Source organism: Lynx rufus, unplaced genomic scaffold, assembly GCF_022079265.1.
Source record: "Lynx rufus isolate CCGP_SWC_20201006 ecotype Redwood Valley unplaced genomic scaffold, mLynRuf1.p SCAF_5, whole genome shotgun sequence".
Taxonomy (NCBI): Eukaryota; Metazoa; Chordata; class Mammalia; order Carnivora; family Felidae; genus Lynx; species Lynx rufus.
Window position 1 is genome coordinate 88174602 of NW_025814867.1, and position 19999 is coordinate 88194600.

Below are 19999 nucleotides of genomic sequence, written 5' to 3' on the forward strand. Positions count from 1 at the left end.
AAGAGTTGAGTCAATAAATCCTAGTATGCTCATGTGATAGAATACCAAACACGATGTTGTGATAAATCTTAAAAGCATGACGTTGAGTATAGGAAGCCAGACACAAAAGAATACATACGGTATGACTCCATTCAGTTTAAGTTCATAAAAAGGCAAAATGAATTATGTGTCAGAAATCAGGATAGTGAATACTGATGGAGAGAGGGTAGAAGTGCATCTGTGTGCATAGCATTCTGTTTCTTGGATAGGATACTGTTTACACAGGTGTATTATTCACTTTGAGAAAATTCAGTAAACTGCATTTATGTTTTGTATACTTTTGTGTAAGTATATTACACCTCAATCCATCTGTTTTTAGAATATGATAAAGGTATCGTCTGTGTACTTTTTTGTATGCTTAAAATTTCCATAACAGTTTATTAAAAGGCAAAACTAATCTCTAGTGTCAGGAGTGATTATCTTTGAGAGATTAGTGACCAAGTGAGGCTTCATGAAGTGCTTAGAAGATGCTAGTGATGTTCTTTTTCTTGATTGTGGGTGCTGGTTAAATGACTCAGTGGACTTTGTAAAAATTGAGTGAACTATGATTATGATTTGTTTACTTTCTCTATGACTCTTACACTCCAATAAAAAGTTTGCTTGCTTAAAATGAAGGAAGGAAGAAAGAAATAATGGGAAGCATTAGGTAAAATAAAATTGACTGTTGATAATTATTAAAGCTGAGTGATGGGTACAAGTACTCTTTATATTGTTTTGTGTGTGTTTGAAAATATAATAATAATTAATATAAACTATAGGGACAGACAGCAGATAATAAGTTGCCTGGAGAAGGGGGAGTAGAACGAGAAAGGATGAGAGGAAGGGATTATATAGTTGAATTCATTGTCTTGAATGTGGTGATGTTTTCAAAGGTGTATTCATTTGTGAAAACTTATCAAACAGTCAAATAGTATGAAAAAAAAAAAAACACAAGAAAACCTAGGTTCCATCTATTCCACTCTTGTTCTTTTCTTGTCATTTCCAGACACTGACAGGCACTTAGTACTTGTTAATGAATTGATGAAAGCCTGGTGTGCATTGGTCCACAGTTTGGGATTGCTCTAAGATAAACCATGAGGTAGATAGATGAATTTGCTGCTGATGTGATTTTTCTGGAGATGAAAGAATGCCACTAGTGTTTTTGTTCCTGGGCCTGATTATATTAGTACCATGACTTTGGGCAAAGGTTTCCTAGCCTGGCAACTGGGGATAATGTACTTAATTGATAAGAATAGAGTTGATTCAACTGTAAGAGTGCCCAGCAAGTGCTTGGCACATGGTAGGTGCTCAGTAAAATGTTAAGATTAAAAACATAAACCAGACAGGTGTTCTAAGTTGGAATGCATATTTCACCCGCATTTTTAAGATGATACTTTAAAAAATAGAATACTTGACTACTTCATGCTATGTTCCTAGAACTGTTGTGCTTGTTTATTATCTTTGTTTAACTGACAGCTGAATTCAGAAAAATATAGCTGCTTGAAATTGTTACTAATTCTGAGTCCCATTGTCTGAATTCTTCGCTAAAAGTTCTCTTATGCTACTTGCCCATGTTAGGTTATCTATACCATCCTTCTTAGATGCACTATATATGAAATAAAAGTGTTGGCTGCAATTAATGTAAAAAGGCAAATCATTTTTATTGTGACAATAATAGAGACAGTGGGCAAAAAATCAAAAGACCCTGATTAGGTCTCAGATTAGGAAAAAATATTTTAGTGATTAAAAAAAACTATGTTTTGAGAGAATGCTTCTTCATCCTTTGATGCCCTAGTTAATTTTTTTTTAATTTTTTTTTAACGTTTATTTTTGAGACAGAGAGAGACAGAGCATGAACAGGGGAGGGGCAGAGAGAGAGGGAGACACAGAATCTGAAACAGGCTCCAGGCTCTGAGCTGTCAGCACAGAGCACAACGCGGGGCTCGAACTCACAGACCGTGAGATCATGACCTGAGCCGAAGTCAGACGCTTAACCGACCGAGCCACCCAGGCTCCCCAGTTTTTTTTTTAAATAAAGGAAAGCTGATGTGCCCAATCTTATATGAGGATAGTGTCATAAATAAGAAAGATAAGCTGATGATGGGTTTCTTTCTTTTTATGGAATGCAGTATAGAATACTGCATAGAATAGAGTTCAGTATAGAATAGAGACTGTTGATTTGGTAACCTCTTTATGTGGTTAGTGTAATCTTAATTGTTTTCAAGCACTTGTTTTCAAGAGGTAGCTGGAAAATGGGGTTTTATATTAAGTTCAAAATCAGACTAAAATGTTTACAAGTCAAGGTAATGCTTACTTAGCTCATTGTTTAAAATTTACATTTGAGATTCTAACTTAAATTTCCTTTTGTTATTATTTTAATTTTGATCTTGTACTGCCTAGGTGTTATCATTAGGACATCAATCACTTAGTGTTAATATGCTTAGATATTGTTACACGTTGTGTATTGGATGCATGTGTTGGCCCATTAGAGAAATAAGATGTGGAAATTGCCATAATTGTATGATGTTCAGTTTAATTTTAGACTTAGGACAGTGTTTGTTTGTGTTCCACATGTGAGTCCTAGACCAACTCTCAAATCTTTAAAATTGTGAATAAGGTCTGCGTGGGATATTGCTCTTAACTGGAGGTGACTGATAATTTTTTACTGTTGTCTGTCTCATAAAGCGAAGTCTAAAACCTAAGCCAAAAACAGCTCCCCACCCGCCATTTGCTGTTTCATCTTAAGAAGACTAGACCACTTAAATTACAATGTAAATGTATAATTTCATAGCCCCACAAAAGAAAAAAAGCCAAAGGAAACGAAATAACTCTTTCTTCATTTTCTTTTGTGGGAGGAGGTGGTGACCCCAACCGGTTACTTTTTTAAATGGGCAAATATTATCAATGTTTCTAAAGTTTAAAATGGCAGAAGTTGGAAGTTTCTCCCTGACCTCCATTCTAGGGAAAGAAAGCCATTCTATTGTACTGGAAAGGTGGGCTTTAAAATTTGGTACCTGGAAAAATTACTTTTTCCTTTAGTTAACTTAAAACCTTTTGGGGTTTTTGTGGTCAGTATTGATTTAACCGATATGTCTTAATGTTACTGTGGCATCTTCACAGTTTTTATTACTGACCTAATTTATACTTCATTGGTTGTAGTTTAGTCTCAGATTATTTCCTATAGAAGATAGTTTTTTGCATAGTGCAAGCATACCTTATTCTATTGTGCTTTACAGGTACTGCTTTTTTTTTTTCTTCAAATTTAAGGTTTGTGGCAACTCTGCGTCAAGCATGTCTATTAGTGCCATTTTTTGGATAGCATTTGTTCACTTTGTGTTTCTGTCACATTTTGGTAATTCTTGCAGTATTTCAAACTTCTCATTATTTGTTACGGTGATCAGTGATCAGAGATTACAGCTTGCTGAAAGCTTAGATTTTTTAATTAAGAGAATGTGCTTTTTTAAGACATGCTGTTGCACACTTAATAGATTATAGTAGAGTGTAAACATAACTTTTATTTGCACTGGGAAATTTAAAAATTCATTTGACTCCTGTCATTGCAATATTTGCTTTATTGTGGTAGTCTGGAACTGAATCCCTCAATATCTCTGAGGTATACCTTTTATGCATTCTTCTTAGACTGATAAATGATCTTTCGAACCTCCTGGAAGGACTATAGGCAAAAGATACATTTTCTAAAGTTTTAAGCAAATAACTGAATATGTGATTACTAGCCCATGTATTTATTTCAGTAATCCTCCTTGTTTCCCTTTTCCAAAACTTATCAAAGTTAAGGGTGTTTGCATTTGGGATATTATAGTCTAGCCATTGGGTTTATAACTATAATCAATATGTAAATATAATGATAATCATTTATTATTAACATCTTCATTTCTTTTTTTTAATAACTAACATTTATTGAACTATTAAAGTACATCGGGTTTCATTTTTAAATTAGTTCACACAGGTTATCTAATTTATTACTTTACAGATAAGAATATCAAGCCTTAAGAGTTTAAATAACATGCTCAGTTTCTCACAGTTAAGAAATACTGAGCCCAGCATTAAAATCCAGCCGGTCTGGCTCTAGAACCTGTATTCTTAAGTATTTACAGTGCTTCTCATAATAGTGCCTGATCTTTTTTGGTTAGTGTAATATTGGTTATTCTTGTAAATTTTGTCATACCTACCTGTTTTTATGATTTGCTGAAGATGGACCGTTCCTTCTGTTGTGAACTATGTATTACTGGATAGGCCATGTGAATTTTGTCATAGGTTTAGTATTACCATAAATATTTTTGACCTAGATTTTAAGAAGACTTTGTTAAATATATTCACTATCATAGAATTAGTTTGGGGGAGGAATTTTAGGAGAAAATGATCCTAGAGGAGAGAAAAAACATGGTAAGTTTATAGGAATTGGAAGAAGGCAACTTTGATTAGAACTCAGAAAGTAAAGGAGGGAATTGTGAAGAAACATCAGACATGCAGGGGCCAGTTGATAGAGAACCCAGTTGTTGTTGTTGTTGTTGTTGTTGTTGTTGTTGTTTTAAATTCTAAGAACAGTGGAAGGCCATGGATAGGATTTAAAGGTGATCAGATGTACTTACATTAACAAAATCTGGGAGTGGTATGGAATTGTAAGGAGATGAGAGCGGATCCCAGAGAGACTGCTATAAAAAGGTTATTATATAAATAGTCCAGTCCAGGGCATGATAGTGTCTTGAACTTGGGTGATGACAGTGGGAAATGAAAAGAAGTGGGGGGATTTGGCAGGGATTTAATAGGTGGAACCTGTTAATCAGTTGCATATGGAGAGAGGGGATAAAGAAAAGTTGTGTGGGCCTTTGGGGTGCAAAACTAGATGAATGGGAGTGCCATCCATATGAATAAGGAATCAAGAGAAAGGACTAAGCTGTGGGTTGAAGATCACAAGGTTAGTGTGGGATATAATGTATTTGAGATCCCCAGGTGTTCTGGAAGTGGATATGTTTGTTGAGTATGCAGTTTGGATGTATGGGTTTGCAACTCAGATTTAAGTGTAATTAAAGCAATGGAAGTAGATGAGTTTCCCTTCTTGCCAAATAAAAAGAAAGAAAAAGCAAAAAACTTAGGAGGAAGCCTTAAAGAACTAAAACATTTCATAGGTGGAGGGAAGAAGGTGAGCTGGGAGCAGGTGGAGATGCCTAAGGAGCATGGCTGCCAAAGAAGGAAGCCAAAGAGAAAGCTAATTAAAAAAAAAAAAAAAAAAAAAAAAAAGGGATCACTTGAGTTGAATGCTATTGAGAGGTCTACTAAGTTAACTGAAAAGATTTGGTTGAATTTGATAACTTGAAGGTGATGTGCAAGAACCATTTGATGAAATAAGTGCAAAAGCCAGATTGGAATGGTTTGAAGAGGAAGAAGAGGCATAGTTGAAACTGCTAACAATCAGATTAATATATCAGTCCACAGTGAGCTACTTTATGCATAAAGTTTATGTCCTTAATACTTGTATATCATTTGGCCCAATAATTACTCATATATTAGAGTAAGAATTCTTACCCGTAAGTAGCTCAATGTGTGCAGTGTTAAAGTTACCAGGGAGAAACACCACAGTGCGAAGAATTTGTGGTCTCAGTGGATAACCATTAGAAGAGAAACCCGAGGCTTCTTGGGTATTGGAGATTACCATTAGCAGAACACCTTGTTTTTTCCTCCCCATGTTACAGCTTTCCTGAATTGAAAATAGTATTTATAAACTTCTTATTTTTTAAGTAAGCTTTTTCTCCTAATCTTGAAATTACTCAAATGCTGTATAAATTGTCTTTTCTAGTAGAGGGGCCCTGGCTTTCAAGGGGAAAAGCAGTAAAAGGATTTTCTATATGTTAATTTTATTCTTAGAGAAATTATGTATCAGTCATTTTATTTTTTATTTCCTTTCAAAAGACATAACAAAGTACCAAAGTCGGGAGTAAGATACAGAACACATTATCACCATTACTTCCCCCCCCCCACACCTGATCCCCCTTGTTAATAACCCTGTTACCATTACTTTTTAATATAATATTTGAGAATAATAGCCAGCAAAAGTACATACACACAAAATATATTACAGGCCAAAAACCAATTTTTGCAACCAATATTATTGCATACTTGAAAAACCCATGAGTGTCAATGAAAAATTATTGCAAACTAGTAAATTCAGTAAAATAGAAAACCATACACTTTGTATATACACACCCACAGTAGAAGATATAACAGAAGAAAACACCCTTTTTTTACAGTATCAACAATAAGAAATGTGGGATATCCCATATGAAGAAATCACTAAAACACTGTTGACACAAAACAAAACTTGATGAAATGGAAGGACATATTTCCCCCTTCCCTGTTCCCCCCCCCCACCCCATCCCCCCGCCCTGGGTTGGTTGGTTGGTTATTTATTTATTTATTTAGTGGTAAGAAAGGTCAACATCATAAAAGATACCAATTTAAAAAAAATTTTTTTTAACGTTTATTCATTTTTGAGAGAGAGCGAGGGAGACAGAGTGCAAGTGGGGGAGGGGCAGAGAGCGAGGGAGACACAGAATCTGAAGCAGGCTCCAGGCTCCAAGCTCCAAGCTCCAAGCTCCAAGCTGTCAGCACTGAGCCAGACGTGGGGCTCAAACTCACTGAGAGATCATGACCTGAGCTGAAGTCATACATCTAACCAACTGAGCCACCTAGGTGCCCAGGGATACCAATTTTTTAATAAGTTAATGTAAACATTTCAGGCAGCTCTCCCTTTCCTACTGCAGTTACTAGACAAGATAATTTTGAAGTAATATGGAAAGTGGATAAACCAGAACAACAATGAGGGGGATTAGCCCTACCAGATGATAAAATGTATTATAAAGTCATAAAACATTTTCTTTCTGGCTTATGAACAGTCAGACCAATGGAACAGAATAGAAGGTTTAGAAATAGACCCATGGAACTTACTAGTATATGATTTTGATTAAAGAAGTGATCGAAAAAAGTGGAACTTTTCAGTAAATGGTGTTGGGAAAACTAGATAGTCATCTGGACCTCAGGATGAACCCCAGATATATCAGATTTAATGTAAAAGATGAAACTACAAATACGTCTTGAAAATATGGGCAGATTCTCTACATCCATGCTAACATTTGTGATTGTCTTTTTTATTTTAACTTTCCTATTGGGTGTGAAGTATCTCATTGTGGTCTTGATTTGCATTACCCTAATGAACAATGATGAGCATCTTTTCAAGTACTTATTGACTGTTTGCATATCTTTGGAGAACTGTCTATTCAGATCTATTGCCTATTCTTAGATTGTCTTTTTAACTGTTGAGTTGTAAGTGTTCATTTCATATACTGGATGCATATCCCTTATCCGGTACATAATTTACAAATATTTTGCCCCATTCCAGAAGTTATCTTTTCACTTAAGAAAAAAAACAACACAACATGAAGTTGAGCATTTTAATCATTTTTAAGCATACAATTTAGTGGCATGAAGTACATTTAAAATATTATGTGACCAAATGAAAACCTCTAACCATTAAGCAGTACAACTCTCCTTTCCTCCCTATCCCAGGCCTTGGTAATCTCTATTCTACTTTTGTCTCTGTGAATTTGCCTATTCTAGATAACCTCATCTATGTGGAATCATTCAATACTTGTCTTTTTTGTGTCTGGCTTCTTTCATTTAGCATAATTTCTTTAAGGTTCATCCATGTTGTAGCATGTATCAGAATTTCATTTCTTCTTATGGCTGAATAATATATCATGGTATGTATATATCACATATTGCTAATCCATTCATCTGCTGATGGACACTTGGGTTGTTTCCATCTTTTGGCTGTTCTTAATACTGTTTCTGTGAGCATTGGGGTACAAGCATCTGAGTGAGTCGTTGTTTTCTATTTCTTTGGGTATGTACATAGGAGTAGAATTGTCTGTGTTTAACATTTTGAGGGGTTGCTAGACTGTTTCCCACAGGAGCTACACCTTTTTTTCTTTTTACCTTCTTGATAGTGTTTTTTGAAGAATTAAACATTTTTTATGAAGTTCATTGTATTTTTTGTTTAGTTGATTGGACTTTTGGTGTCATATCTAAGAAATTATTACCTAATTCAAGGTCATGATATTTCTATGTTTTCCTCTGAGTGTTTTGTAGTTTTCATTCTCACATTTAGGCCTATGATCTATTTTGAGTTAAGTTTTGTATATGATGCGAGGTAGGGGTCCAACTCTATTCTTTATGTGAGTGTCAAATTGGTCCACCATCATTGTTGAAAAAAAAAACAAAACGATTTTTTCCCAGTTGAAGTGTATTGGCACCTATGTTGAGAATCAGTTGACCATAAATGTAAAGATCTATTTCTGGACTCTCAGTTCTATTCCTTGATCTATGTCTATCCTTATGCCATTACCACACTATCTTATTACTGTAGCTTTGTAGTAGGTTTTGAAATTAGGAAGTGTGAGTCTCCCTACTTAGTTTTTCTTTTTCAAGATTGTGTTGGCTATTCTGGATCCCTTGCATTTCCAAATGAATGTTAGGATCAGGTTCTCAATTTCTGCTTTGAATTTGTAGATCTGCTTGGAGAGTATTAACCGTCTTAAACAGTATTAAGTCTGCCAGTCCATGAATATCGTGCAGCATTAAATGAATTCTTATCAGTCCACTAATTTTCTCTTTTATCCTTTCTCACTTTTGAGAAGTGACTTTCACTTGTGAGCTCAATAAACTCTATCATCTATATTCTCTGTGTCAAAATATGCAACTGTTTTTTTCTTTTATTCTAAAATATAATCTGCACTCTCCCTTTTCATCTTAAGTCCTCTGAGATCTTGTTCTTTTGATTATTAATGATAATATTTCATTTTAATCTTAGTTCAGTATTCCATTTCTCTCCTTCACTGGCTCTTTCCCTTCTGCCTTCAAATAAATTAATTTCAGTCTCTAACACTACTTGATCTTAAATAGATTGCCTCCTAATTATTACTTCTCATCTCCTTTTCCTCATTTCTTTCACTTCCAAACTTTCTTAATAAGTTATCCTCTCTCCCAGCTTCGATTATTTCTTTGTTTTGTGGAATAAGTGAATTGGTCTTGATTACTTGTGTTAATCTTAATCTAGCCTCTGAACCGTTGAAGTCCGTACTCAAAGCCCTATTATATAGAAGTGGAACTATTCTGTCTTGAAATCTGGGTGGCACTCTTAGAGCCATTTGCCACAACAGCATCAGCCTTTGGGGGTCTCTGTGGAGCCCCCAATGGCACCGTTTGAAAGCTACCACAAGGTCCCTTCGGCCCTAAAATTTGGTAACTCCATAGCAATTACAGAAGTTGCATTCTTGAAAGTTTCAAATAATTTACTTGTCACCAAATTAAATTATATTCTTAGGCACCATTTCTCCTAGACGTTTTATAGTAACTAAACCCTTAGTTTCTCTGTTGTTTCCCACTACATTTTCTTTCTTTGGCTTTAATTACATACACAGTCTCTTTAAGTGCTATTCACTTTAAATTCTAACACCGGCAAGAAGCTTTTCCAAATCATACCAGCTCAGTAACATTTTTCCCACTAGTAATCCACTATAATAATCATTTATGCCATTCATTTGACACTTAAGTGCACAAAATATTTTGAGCTACATAAAGATAATTTAGGCTCAGATTCTGCCCTTAAATGTGATCTTGTAGAATAGAGATGTACAAAATAATTATTGAGATGAATTAATGAGTGCCATAGGAGAGCCACAGATGAAGTTCTATGGAAATTTAAAGAAGATCAAGATACTTTTCCTTGAAAGAATAGGGCAAAGGATCTCAGAAGATTTGGGTTGGAACTTGAAGGGAATGTAGTGCCTGAACACACAGGGGTAGGCATTCTTGACTAAAGGAGCAGTGTGAATTGTAGCAGAGGTAGAAAAGCACAAGATGGTAGGTATTTTGATTTGGCTGGAGGAAAAGTTTTAAGAAGAAAGGTAGTGAGATAAAACGTTGTAAAAGTAAACTGGAGCTGGACATAGTTTTATTAGTTGTCTGTCTAATGTGTGCGTCTTGTTTTCCCAAGCTCTATGAAGATAAGTAATGAATCTTACACTTTTAATCACCTGCAGCAGGGTTATGGGTTAGAGAGCAAGTATTCCATAAGATTTTGTCAAATGTATGAAAGATAGAAACAGTTGCTTCCCAAAAACATACTATTCAAGGTAACTTATTATCACACCCTTCTGTTTACTGTGGTTTTATCAGTAAAAACTATTTTAGATCTCCATAGTAATGGTTCCTTACAGCCAAAAAGTCCTTATGACACTTTAAAACATAAAATGGAGGGGGTGGAAGCCGGGGTTATGTGTCTAATGACCAGTACTTGGTTTGATTCATTCCCTGCCAAAAAAAAGGGCCTGAGAAATTCTGGTTTGAGTTGAGAAAAGTGATCAGTTATAAACAAACCTTTTGAAATTTAGTCTGTAATTTAAGTTCTTTTTATGTTTTAATGAATTAGATTTTTAGGACTATTTCCTAGGATTCAGATTTCATTTAACCACAAATATTTGTTGAAAAGAAATGAAGAATTGAAAAGGTGTATCCAAGCATTGTGTTGGACTATGTATGGGTAACATTTTCTTTTTTCAAAAAATTTCCTAAAATAGTATTTTGTATGATTGAATAAAAAAGATTAAAAGCTTCAACTACTCTTACTAAAACCATGTCCATCTTGCTGTAAGTTCCTGGTACTGTTTGTCTCCACAGAGAGTGTGTTATGTACACACATAATAGAAAGGCAGGGAAATTGAGTATGCCTGCTTTCAGTCTTTTCTTCCCAGTGGCACATGCCAATCTTTTATTTTTATAAAGCACAATATTTTTTAATGTTTTTTTATTTTGAGAGAGAGAGGAAGAGTATGCACAAGCACGCATGCTGGGGAGGGGCAGAGAGAGGGAGGAGAGGATCCCAAGCAGGCTCCATGCTGTCAGCGCAGAGCCTGACTCAGGGCTCCATCTCACAAACAGATTATGACCTGAGCTGAAATCAAGAGCCGGATGCTTAACCAACTGAACCACCCAGGCACCCCAAAGCAAAATATTTTTTACAAATTAAATTGGAAGATATATTTAATATAGGGGTAGAGTTTTTGTCATAACACTTGTTTTGTTTTAAACTTTCTATATCATGTACTAGGTGAAAAACCATTTCGCTGTGATGAATGTGGTATGAGATTCATACAAAAGTATCACATGGAAAGGCATAAGAGAACTCATAGTGGAGAAAAACCTTACCAGTGTGAATACTGTTTACAGGTAAGAGGTGGTTTAAAATGTTTGTTTTTTTAACCATTTTGCTGAGGTATGATGGACATTGAAATTCTTCTATCCTAAATTAAATTATAAAATCATTCTAGTAAATTAGAAAATGTCACTACTAGAACTATTTGAAGAACCTCCCAACTGCTGTTGATTAGATTTATAATTGGCAAACGGCTCAACAAATTCATTTGGATTTGCTTATATTATTCTGCTTCTATTTTTATATTAATTACTTTTTTCTTTTCTTTTCTTGCTTGACGAAAAACACAAACTAAAACAAAAACTCACTGCTGAAATCTGAATTTGACAGTATTTTTCCAGAACAGATCGTGTATTGAAACATAAACGTATGTGCCATGAAAATCATGACAAAAAGCTAAACAGATGTGCCATCAAAGGTGGCCTTCTGACATCTGAGGAAGATTCTGGCTTTTCTACATCACCAAAAGATAACTCACTGCCAAAAAAGAAAAGGCAGAAGACTGAGAAAAAATCATCTGGGATGGACAAAGAAAGTGCTTTGGACAAATCTGACCTGAAGAAAGACAAAAATGATTACCTGCCCCTTTATTCTTCAAGTACTAAAGTAAAAGATGAGTATATGGTAGCAGAGTATGCTGTTGAAATGCCACATTCTTCAGTTGGGGGATCGCATTTAGAAGATGCATCAGGAGAAATACATCCACCTAAGTTGGTTCTCAAAAAAATTAATAGTAAGAGAAGTCTGAAGCAGCCATTGGAGCAGAATCAAACAATTTCTCCCTTATCCACATATGAAGAGAGCAAAGTTTCAAAGTATGCTTTTGAACTTGTGGATAAACAAGCTTTACTGGACTCAGAGGGCAATGCTGATATTGATCAGGTCGATAATTTGCAGGAGGGGCCCAGTAAACCTGTGCACAGTAGTACTAATTATGATGATGCCATGCAGTTTTTGAAGAAGAAACGATACCTTCAAGCAGCCAGTAACAATAGTAGGGAGTATGCGCTGAATGTGGGCACCATAGCTTCTCAGCCTTCTGTAACACAAGCAGCTGTGGCAAGTGTCATTGATGAAAGTACTACGGCATCCATATTAGATTCACAGGCACTGAATGTGGAGATTAAGAGTAACCATGACAAAAATGTTATTCCAGATGAGGTACTGCAGACTCTCTTGGATCATTACTCTCATAAAGCTAATGGACAGCATGAGATATCATTCAGTGTTGCAGACACTGAGGTGACTTCTAGCATATCAATAAATTCTTCAGAAGTACCTGAGGTCACCCAGGCAGAGAATGTTGGATCAAGCTCCCAAGCATCCTCATCAGATAAAGCCAACATGTTGCAGGAATACTCAAAGTTTCTGCAGCAGGCTTTGGACAGAACTAGCCAAAATGATGCCTATTTGAATAGCCCGAGCCTTAACTTTGTGACTGATAACCAGACCCTTCCAAATCAGCCAGCATTCTCTTCCATAGACAAGCAAGTCTATGCAGCCATGCCCATCAATAGCTTTCGATCAGGAATGAATTCTCCACTAAGAACAACTCCAGATAAGTCCCACTTTGGACTAATAGTTGGTGATTCACAGCACTCATTTCCCTTTTCAGGTGATGAGACAAACCATGCTTCTGCCACATCAACACAGGACTTTTTGGATCAAGTGACTTCTCAGAAAAAAGCTGAGGCTCAGCCTGTCCACCAAGCTTACCAAATGAGCTCCTTTGAACAGCCCTTCCGCGCTCCATATCATGGATCAAGAGCTGGAATAGCTACTCAGTTTAGCACTGCCAATGGACAGGTGAACCTTCGGGGACCAGGGACAAGTGCTGAATTTCCAGAATTTCCCTTGGTGAATGTAAATGATAATAGAGCTGGGATGACATCTTCACCTGATGCTACAACTGGCCAGACCTTTGGCTAAAAAAAAGTGTAAATAATACTGGCACTTTAGAACAGATTAATCAAGAGTGGGGTTACTCTGTGTAAATGGAGTGCTGTACAGATTTAAGAGCAATGCGTTATAACAAGTTAAGCTGATATGAATAGCAAGATAATCCAATAACTGCATTTTGTTTGGTTAGTCAGCATTCTTTGAACTGCCTTACATGTTGTCACCTTTATAGAAGCAATGCATTACTTGTTTTAGAACAGAAACTTGCTATTCCACCTACACCGAGTTTAAAAGGAAAAAAAAAGACTTTTCGCACAATTGTTTCCTAATTGATAACATTGTACATTCTTAGGAGATTAGTAATTGTGTGAAATTTACTCATACTGTTTCTAAGTTTTTCAGCATAGTCATTGCACTTCAGCAGGGAATCTGAGTATACTTTACAGACAGAGTGAACTTCAGAGTTTAAATGTCAAGAGATTATGGCTTAAATAAATTAGTGTGTCCTATAGGAGGAAAAAAAGAAACCAAGAAACCACCGTTTAAAAAGAATGATATGCCATATACCCTTGATTTTCATTTTGCATTATATTGACATGTTTTTTTTTTTGAGAAAAGAAAGTAATAAAAATCTGATAGTCTAAGACTCCACTATTTAAAAGCCTAATTACTTTTAAAATATGCATACTTTCAAAACTTTTACCAAAATACGTAACTGTTGAAGCATTCACTTCTCAATGGAAGTATGCATATTGGTGTCAGTTTCTTTGTACAGTTGTACTTAGATATTTTTTATGATTTTTCATGTGCAGGTATCAAGGTTTTGAAGTTTTAGTAAAAAGATATTCTGTAGATTACATTCCCAAGAACATAATGCTTACACAAAATGTATATTCCACGTTTTAAAGCTTAATTGTATTTTACTTTACATATACACTTCAGTTAACATAGAGCACTTAGAATCTATTTGGTATTTTTGATTTCTCAAAGTAAAAAAAAAATTAGATTTTTAGGTTTGATATGGTTGTGTCATAATCATCTCATAATTGACAATTTTAATTTTTGGCAATAAAAGGAAATTGGATATCTTTGGAACTGTAAAACCTGGTTTAATCCTTCTCTTTCTAGAATCTTGATAGATTGGATAATTAAACAGTATCCAGAGAAACTAAAGAAATGGGCATTTTAATTGCTTATTTTATCTTGAATTACTTTTTAATGAACACTGCTCATTACAATTTTACAAACCAAAAGTGTTTACTAATTCTAGTAACTACAATTTCTTTTTCAGCTAGATGAGTGATCGGAAACTTTTTGTTGCATTTCAAAATCTAAATAAACTACAGACTTTATCCTTATACCACGAATGTTTTTTTTTTTTAATATATATATATATATATATATACTTTGTCTTAAAATAATACAGCATGGTACCATAAATAGTGCTTTTATATATACACATATGTATACTTTTCTAAAGAATGATGGTTTTGAGTTACACATTGGACAGTTTTAATTTTTGGAAAATAACATTACTTCTATTGATTTTATTATCCTCTTTAATTTGTTCCAACTTTTTTGCTTATTTTAATTTCCACCATCTTTGTCACAATGCACATACTGATGTAGCACCAGTGATACTCTAAAATTAATATTCTTGGAAGGTGAAACTTTATTGTTGCTAATTTCCACTTTAACTTTTATATTGGCCCTATAGATCTGCAGTCTTTGTTTCAGTATAGAATGTTACACATTTAAATTATTGTTTCTTTTATTTAATGTTATCCCAAGACTGTTCTCATAAAGGGAACAAAGAAAATATCAACCCTTAACATCTTTTACTTTTATTTTGAATATTTTGGTGTTTTATGATAATGAATATAAATTATGTTTAATGTGGTTTCCTCTGTACGTTGGTTATTAAGCTTTGCTTGAAATATTAATTTTCCTATTTGACAGCTTTCTTTGCTGCCAAACTTTTCAAGAATTTTAGACTTCTCTGAGGTAGATGTTTAAGTTCTGCCATTACTGACTTTGAAGAATAGTGTGTGTTGTGTTATACATCATGCAATTGCAAGAAGGCTCTATTCAGGTGAGATGTGAAAAATGGAACTGTGCTCACGCTCTATAGATGTTTATATTTTTCTCATACTGTTATTTGATAATAGGCATTTATTTCCTGTGTTGATTTCTTTTTCTTTTTTCTTTTTTTTTCTTTTTTTTCTTTTTCTTTTTCTTTTTCTTTTTCTTTTTCTTTTTCTTTTTCTTTTTCTTTTTCTTTTTCTTTTTCTTTTTCTTTTTCTTTTTCTTTTTCTTTCTCTCTCTCTCTCTCTCTTTCTCTTTCCTTTTCCCTTTTTCCTTTTCCCTTTTTCCTTTTTCCTTTTTCCTTTTTCCTTTTTCCTTTTTCCTTTTTCCTTTTTCCTTTTTTCTTTTTCTTTTTTTGAGCCTGGTCAAAAATTTTGTTCTTCAACAACTTGTTCAGTCCTGGTATAGTGTACAGTTTTTGTTTGCTTTAATATCACCAGCACAGTTTTTTTAGAGTGTGACTCTACTGCTGAGCAGTTAGGATAAGCCAAGGAAGGCAGGCCTTTGAAAATGGTAGTTACCGCAAGCAAAATTTCAGGTGTTGCATTCCTGTCTTCGGCACATTTCTTTAAATATACATAATGGCAGACTTTTCTACCACATTGTAAGCATTTGATACTTTGACATAAGTTATTGACGTACCATTTAAGTATAGTAGTTGTGGCTCTCTTACTGTGAAATTCTAAATGCCTACCAGAATTACCATGTATTATCATCATAGGATAAACATCTCAACAGTTTGGGTTTCCCCACTTTGCTTTAGAAAGTTACTTAATTTGTATCTGGGCATTAATAGTAAAAAGTAAGTAGCCTTTATGTGCTGCTCTAGATCAGAATATTGAGGATATGAGATAATCCTTCTGCAATTTGTGTTTTTCATTTCAGTTAGCAAAGTGTTCCATTAAAACATGCTCTTATACCATTAAACTTTTGGTCAATGTGAGTGAGGTATGCTTTTGCACTTAGGACCTACTCTCCTGTTTGAAGATTGGAAGCAGATCAGGTTAGATGAGGTAATCTCTGTTGAACATCTTGTAAAGCTTTTTTTTTTTTGACTTCTTATTGTACACATATTCATTTGGTTCAGAATATTTGAGTGGCTCTTAAATCTTTGGATGTACTTGCAGATTTTGTTTGATACCATACAAATCCATCCTTTTAGCTCTGGCTGAGGACTGTCAGTGGTCGGGTAATTTTCCCTTTCTGACAGGCAAAAGAGGTCTTGTGCTCAGGGTAGGCTTTCATTACCACAGGGGAGAGAAACTTGCAAAGTGCCAGCTAGGTTAGATCTTTTGCCACTTCTTTCATTTTATCAATTTGGGTTTTTAAAGGGCTGTTTAAAAAAAAAAAGCCGGGAAACTTTAAAAGTAGGCATTACTGTAGTACCGCATTTCTTAGACATAGAACATCTTAAACTAGAACTTGTTTTTTCACAGTATAATTACTTGAAGAAGCACTATTATAATCAATGAGAAACTTTTTGACACTGCAATTTAATTTAAACTTTTTCTGTTTCAAATTGCTTTATTTCAGGGAAATAATTTTCCAGTTGTTTTGCTATATTCTGCAAATAAAACCGTGTTTCCTTTTTTCACTTAAACGTTGGTAGGAAACAAACTAAAGCAGACAAACATTTCTTGTTGTGTTTGTTGCTTTCTTTAATCCAATGGATAAAAAAGTAAAACCCTGTAAACATTATTTTATTTTTTTATGCAATACCATGCTGTAAATACGGTTCATCAAATAAGGATGTACCTATGATTGAATCTTTAATTCTGCACAGTTAGAGTTTATATATAAACGTGTCTTGACAATCAAGGACTTTTATGTGAGTCTTCCTTTATGATGTTTATTAATGTTATGCATTCCATTTGTTTTGAAGTGAGTACCAATGTGCTAATTTGTATTGTCTGAAAGTATGTAATGTTTTTACAGCTTGTTTTTAAGAATCTGTAAATATGTACAAACAAATCACAGTACTGCTTTATGTTAGAAGGCATATGATGTTGTACTGTACGTAAGCAATAATACATAGCAGTGCTAACTGTACAAGTAGCATCAGGAAAGTTCTAAAAACATTTCAGAGTTATTCTCCTTATTTCATTTAATAATGATTATCTTTAATCAGTTTTTATAAGTAAATTCCATTGTTCCTCCTACTGGAACATAACACTGTTTACACAGCATAATTGAAGTTGCAGGGGAGACAGGCTAAATCTGACTTCATCTGTACTCACTTTCACTAAGCATTGAATGGCCTTACCACTCTTCTGCAAGATGGAGGAAGACCGCAAAACTTAGTGCCCATCACACTGAAGGAAGGGGGTGTGGTTTTTTGTTTGTTTGTTTTTTGTTTTTTTTTCCTGCTTCTGTACTGCTACCTAACTTTGTGGTTTGCTTTGGATTTAATATTTGTTTCTGTTTTAGATTCAAGCCCATAAGTTTTGAGGTGACTTCAGCTCCATTGTGACATAGTTCTCTTCATATTTCATAGCTACATTTCAGTAATTCTAAACTTTCTACTTTGATTTTTAGATATGTATTTTTCAAGCTTGATTTCTCAGCTGAACAGATGAATTTATTCAACTTCAATACAAAGAAAGACAAACCTATTGTAGTTTGAATTGAGTAGATATTATACTGTACAGAACAGCTAACTATTTGAACACACACATCACTGCTTTAGAAATAAAACCGCCAATTTATAAATGTATATGACCTACATTTTATAGGAGAAATGTTTTTAAATGCTAGTCATTTATATAATGTGCTTTGAAGGATTTGCTAGTCCACTTCTGTCACTTTTTAGTACACTGGTATCTTTTATATGTAATGTATGCTTTTTATTATTGTAGCAAAGCATTTCAGTAGAATGAATTTTGCAACAATATGGGGGGAATTTTTCATTGTTGGATTTGAATTATACTGGATTTTATCTGTGTAGTCTTGTCTTTATTTTAATGCTGTCTGGAAGGGAACTTGGTATCCAAATAAAGCAGGTAACCTCATTTTACTTCAAGGGCATACTGTGTAGTGCTGAATTTAATCTGGAAATCTGACGATTTTGAAAAGAAAAACACATTTATAAAAATTGTACAGAAGAAATTAAATGTGTGATGGAAATCCTGATGGTGGAGCACGTTGAATTTTCTGATATATAGTGTTATTTTCCTGGGATCCCCTATGCCTTCTTTGTATTTCAACTAATAAAGGAAAAACCCTGTCATTAAAACTGGTAGGATAATAGGATATTCTGATTATATAGTATTACTTTTCCTGTCCCGTTTTCTGACCCTTTCTCAATCACTGTAAATTTTTATTTTCTATTTCCTATTCCTAATTAAACCTGTACATATTATAGACACTGTTGTATAAAACTGAATTGGGTTGCTATGCTTGAATGGGTAACTAAGTGGAAATATTATGGATACTGAGAATTCGTAATATCAGAACAAATTTCCAGGAGAAAGGGGCATCATGTGTCCTGGGAAGGTCACAGCAGATGTTTCTTCAACCCTCTGGGCTATCTATGTGAAGGAATCCACTATAAACTTAGTATCTTGGACAAGTGGGTCTTTCCTTCCCCACCTCCCCCCAAATATATGAGCACTAAATTTCAAAATCTACTCAGGTGAAAATTACTTTGCAATGAAACTTACCACATTGAAATTTTCACTGTTAAAGATATTTGTGATATTTTTAAATACAAATTTTTGCTCAGTAGTCAGCAGCCTGACAATTGAAATTTGGTAAGTCAGTGTGTTTTAAAATATATTTTACCCTCCAAAGAGAATTGTTTTCAAACAATTGGGAGGACTTCTGTTTGTTTAAATGCAATTTTTAATTGTCATTGTAAAAATAAAATCTTGCTTGACCCCGTATTATGCCATGAATGAATTGCTGAGCCTTTATAATACAATGAAAGCTTGTTTCATGCATAGTCATGAAACATAGAAATGTTCTTTAAACTGACCTATTCATTAAGTGGTTTAATGAGTTTCACAGCTTCTGGCATTGTTGTCATGTAGTTAACCTTGCCACTTGGAGTTTATAATACCATTTTATGTATTGTGATACTAAAGGAAGCTGTTTTGTTTTATTTTTAATTGAATTATTAGACTAATTTATATTTGCAAATTCTGCATTTTAAATGTGGACACTTGCTGTTTGAAAAATAAAAAAAAAATACAGAATACAGTTTTATGAATAATTTCCTAGCTGACTTTTTCACAATATTCTGAACCAAATAACTAATGGTAAATATTTAAAAACTGGTGCATAGATTAATATTAAAAAGAGAAGGATGTCTGTATGGAATTCACAGTTTTTGTACAAATTGAGTAACCATCAGCAGGAACTTTACTTTTGTGTAGAATGTATAGGCAGTTCTAAAATTTAGGAGTCAAATGTTACTGTCCAATATTGTAGACTTGAAATATGTTTAACATAGGTTTAAAAATTATGTGTTGTTGTTTTTTCTTTATGGGTAAGAGTCTGTAAACCCATCATATGTGGGTTTTTACCCCCTATTAGTGAAGATAGTTTTGTTTTTATCCATTTACCACCTTGCCAATCCCCTGTCTTGTGACACATTGTAAGAAAGCTGTCTGCAGTTAGGAGTGCAGTCCAGGTCCTTGGAACAATATAAACTAATGGCCTTTGCAGAGATTAATCCTAGGACCCTGGCTTTATTAGCATGGTGCTTTAAGT

At 34.3% G+C, this 19999-nt stretch overlaps 1 protein-coding gene across 3 annotated transcripts in view; it reads left to right on the top strand.

The window, feature by feature from the left end:
• Window positions 1-14562, top strand: part of ZNF148 (zinc finger protein 148) — a 122506-nt gene extending 107944 nt beyond the window's left edge. For all 3 annotated transcript variants that reach the window (XM_047099680.1, XM_047099681.1, XM_047099682.1), the window contains 2 exons: window positions 11201-11319; window positions 11636-14562. In XM_047099680.1, coding sequence (XP_046955636.1) covers window positions 11201-11319; window positions 11636-13234 — 1718 coding nt within the window. In that variant the 3' untranslated portion in view covers window positions 13235-14562. The remainder of the gene's footprint in view (window positions 1-11200; window positions 11320-11635) is intronic.
• The last annotated feature ends 5437 nt before the right edge of the window (window positions 14563-19999 follow it).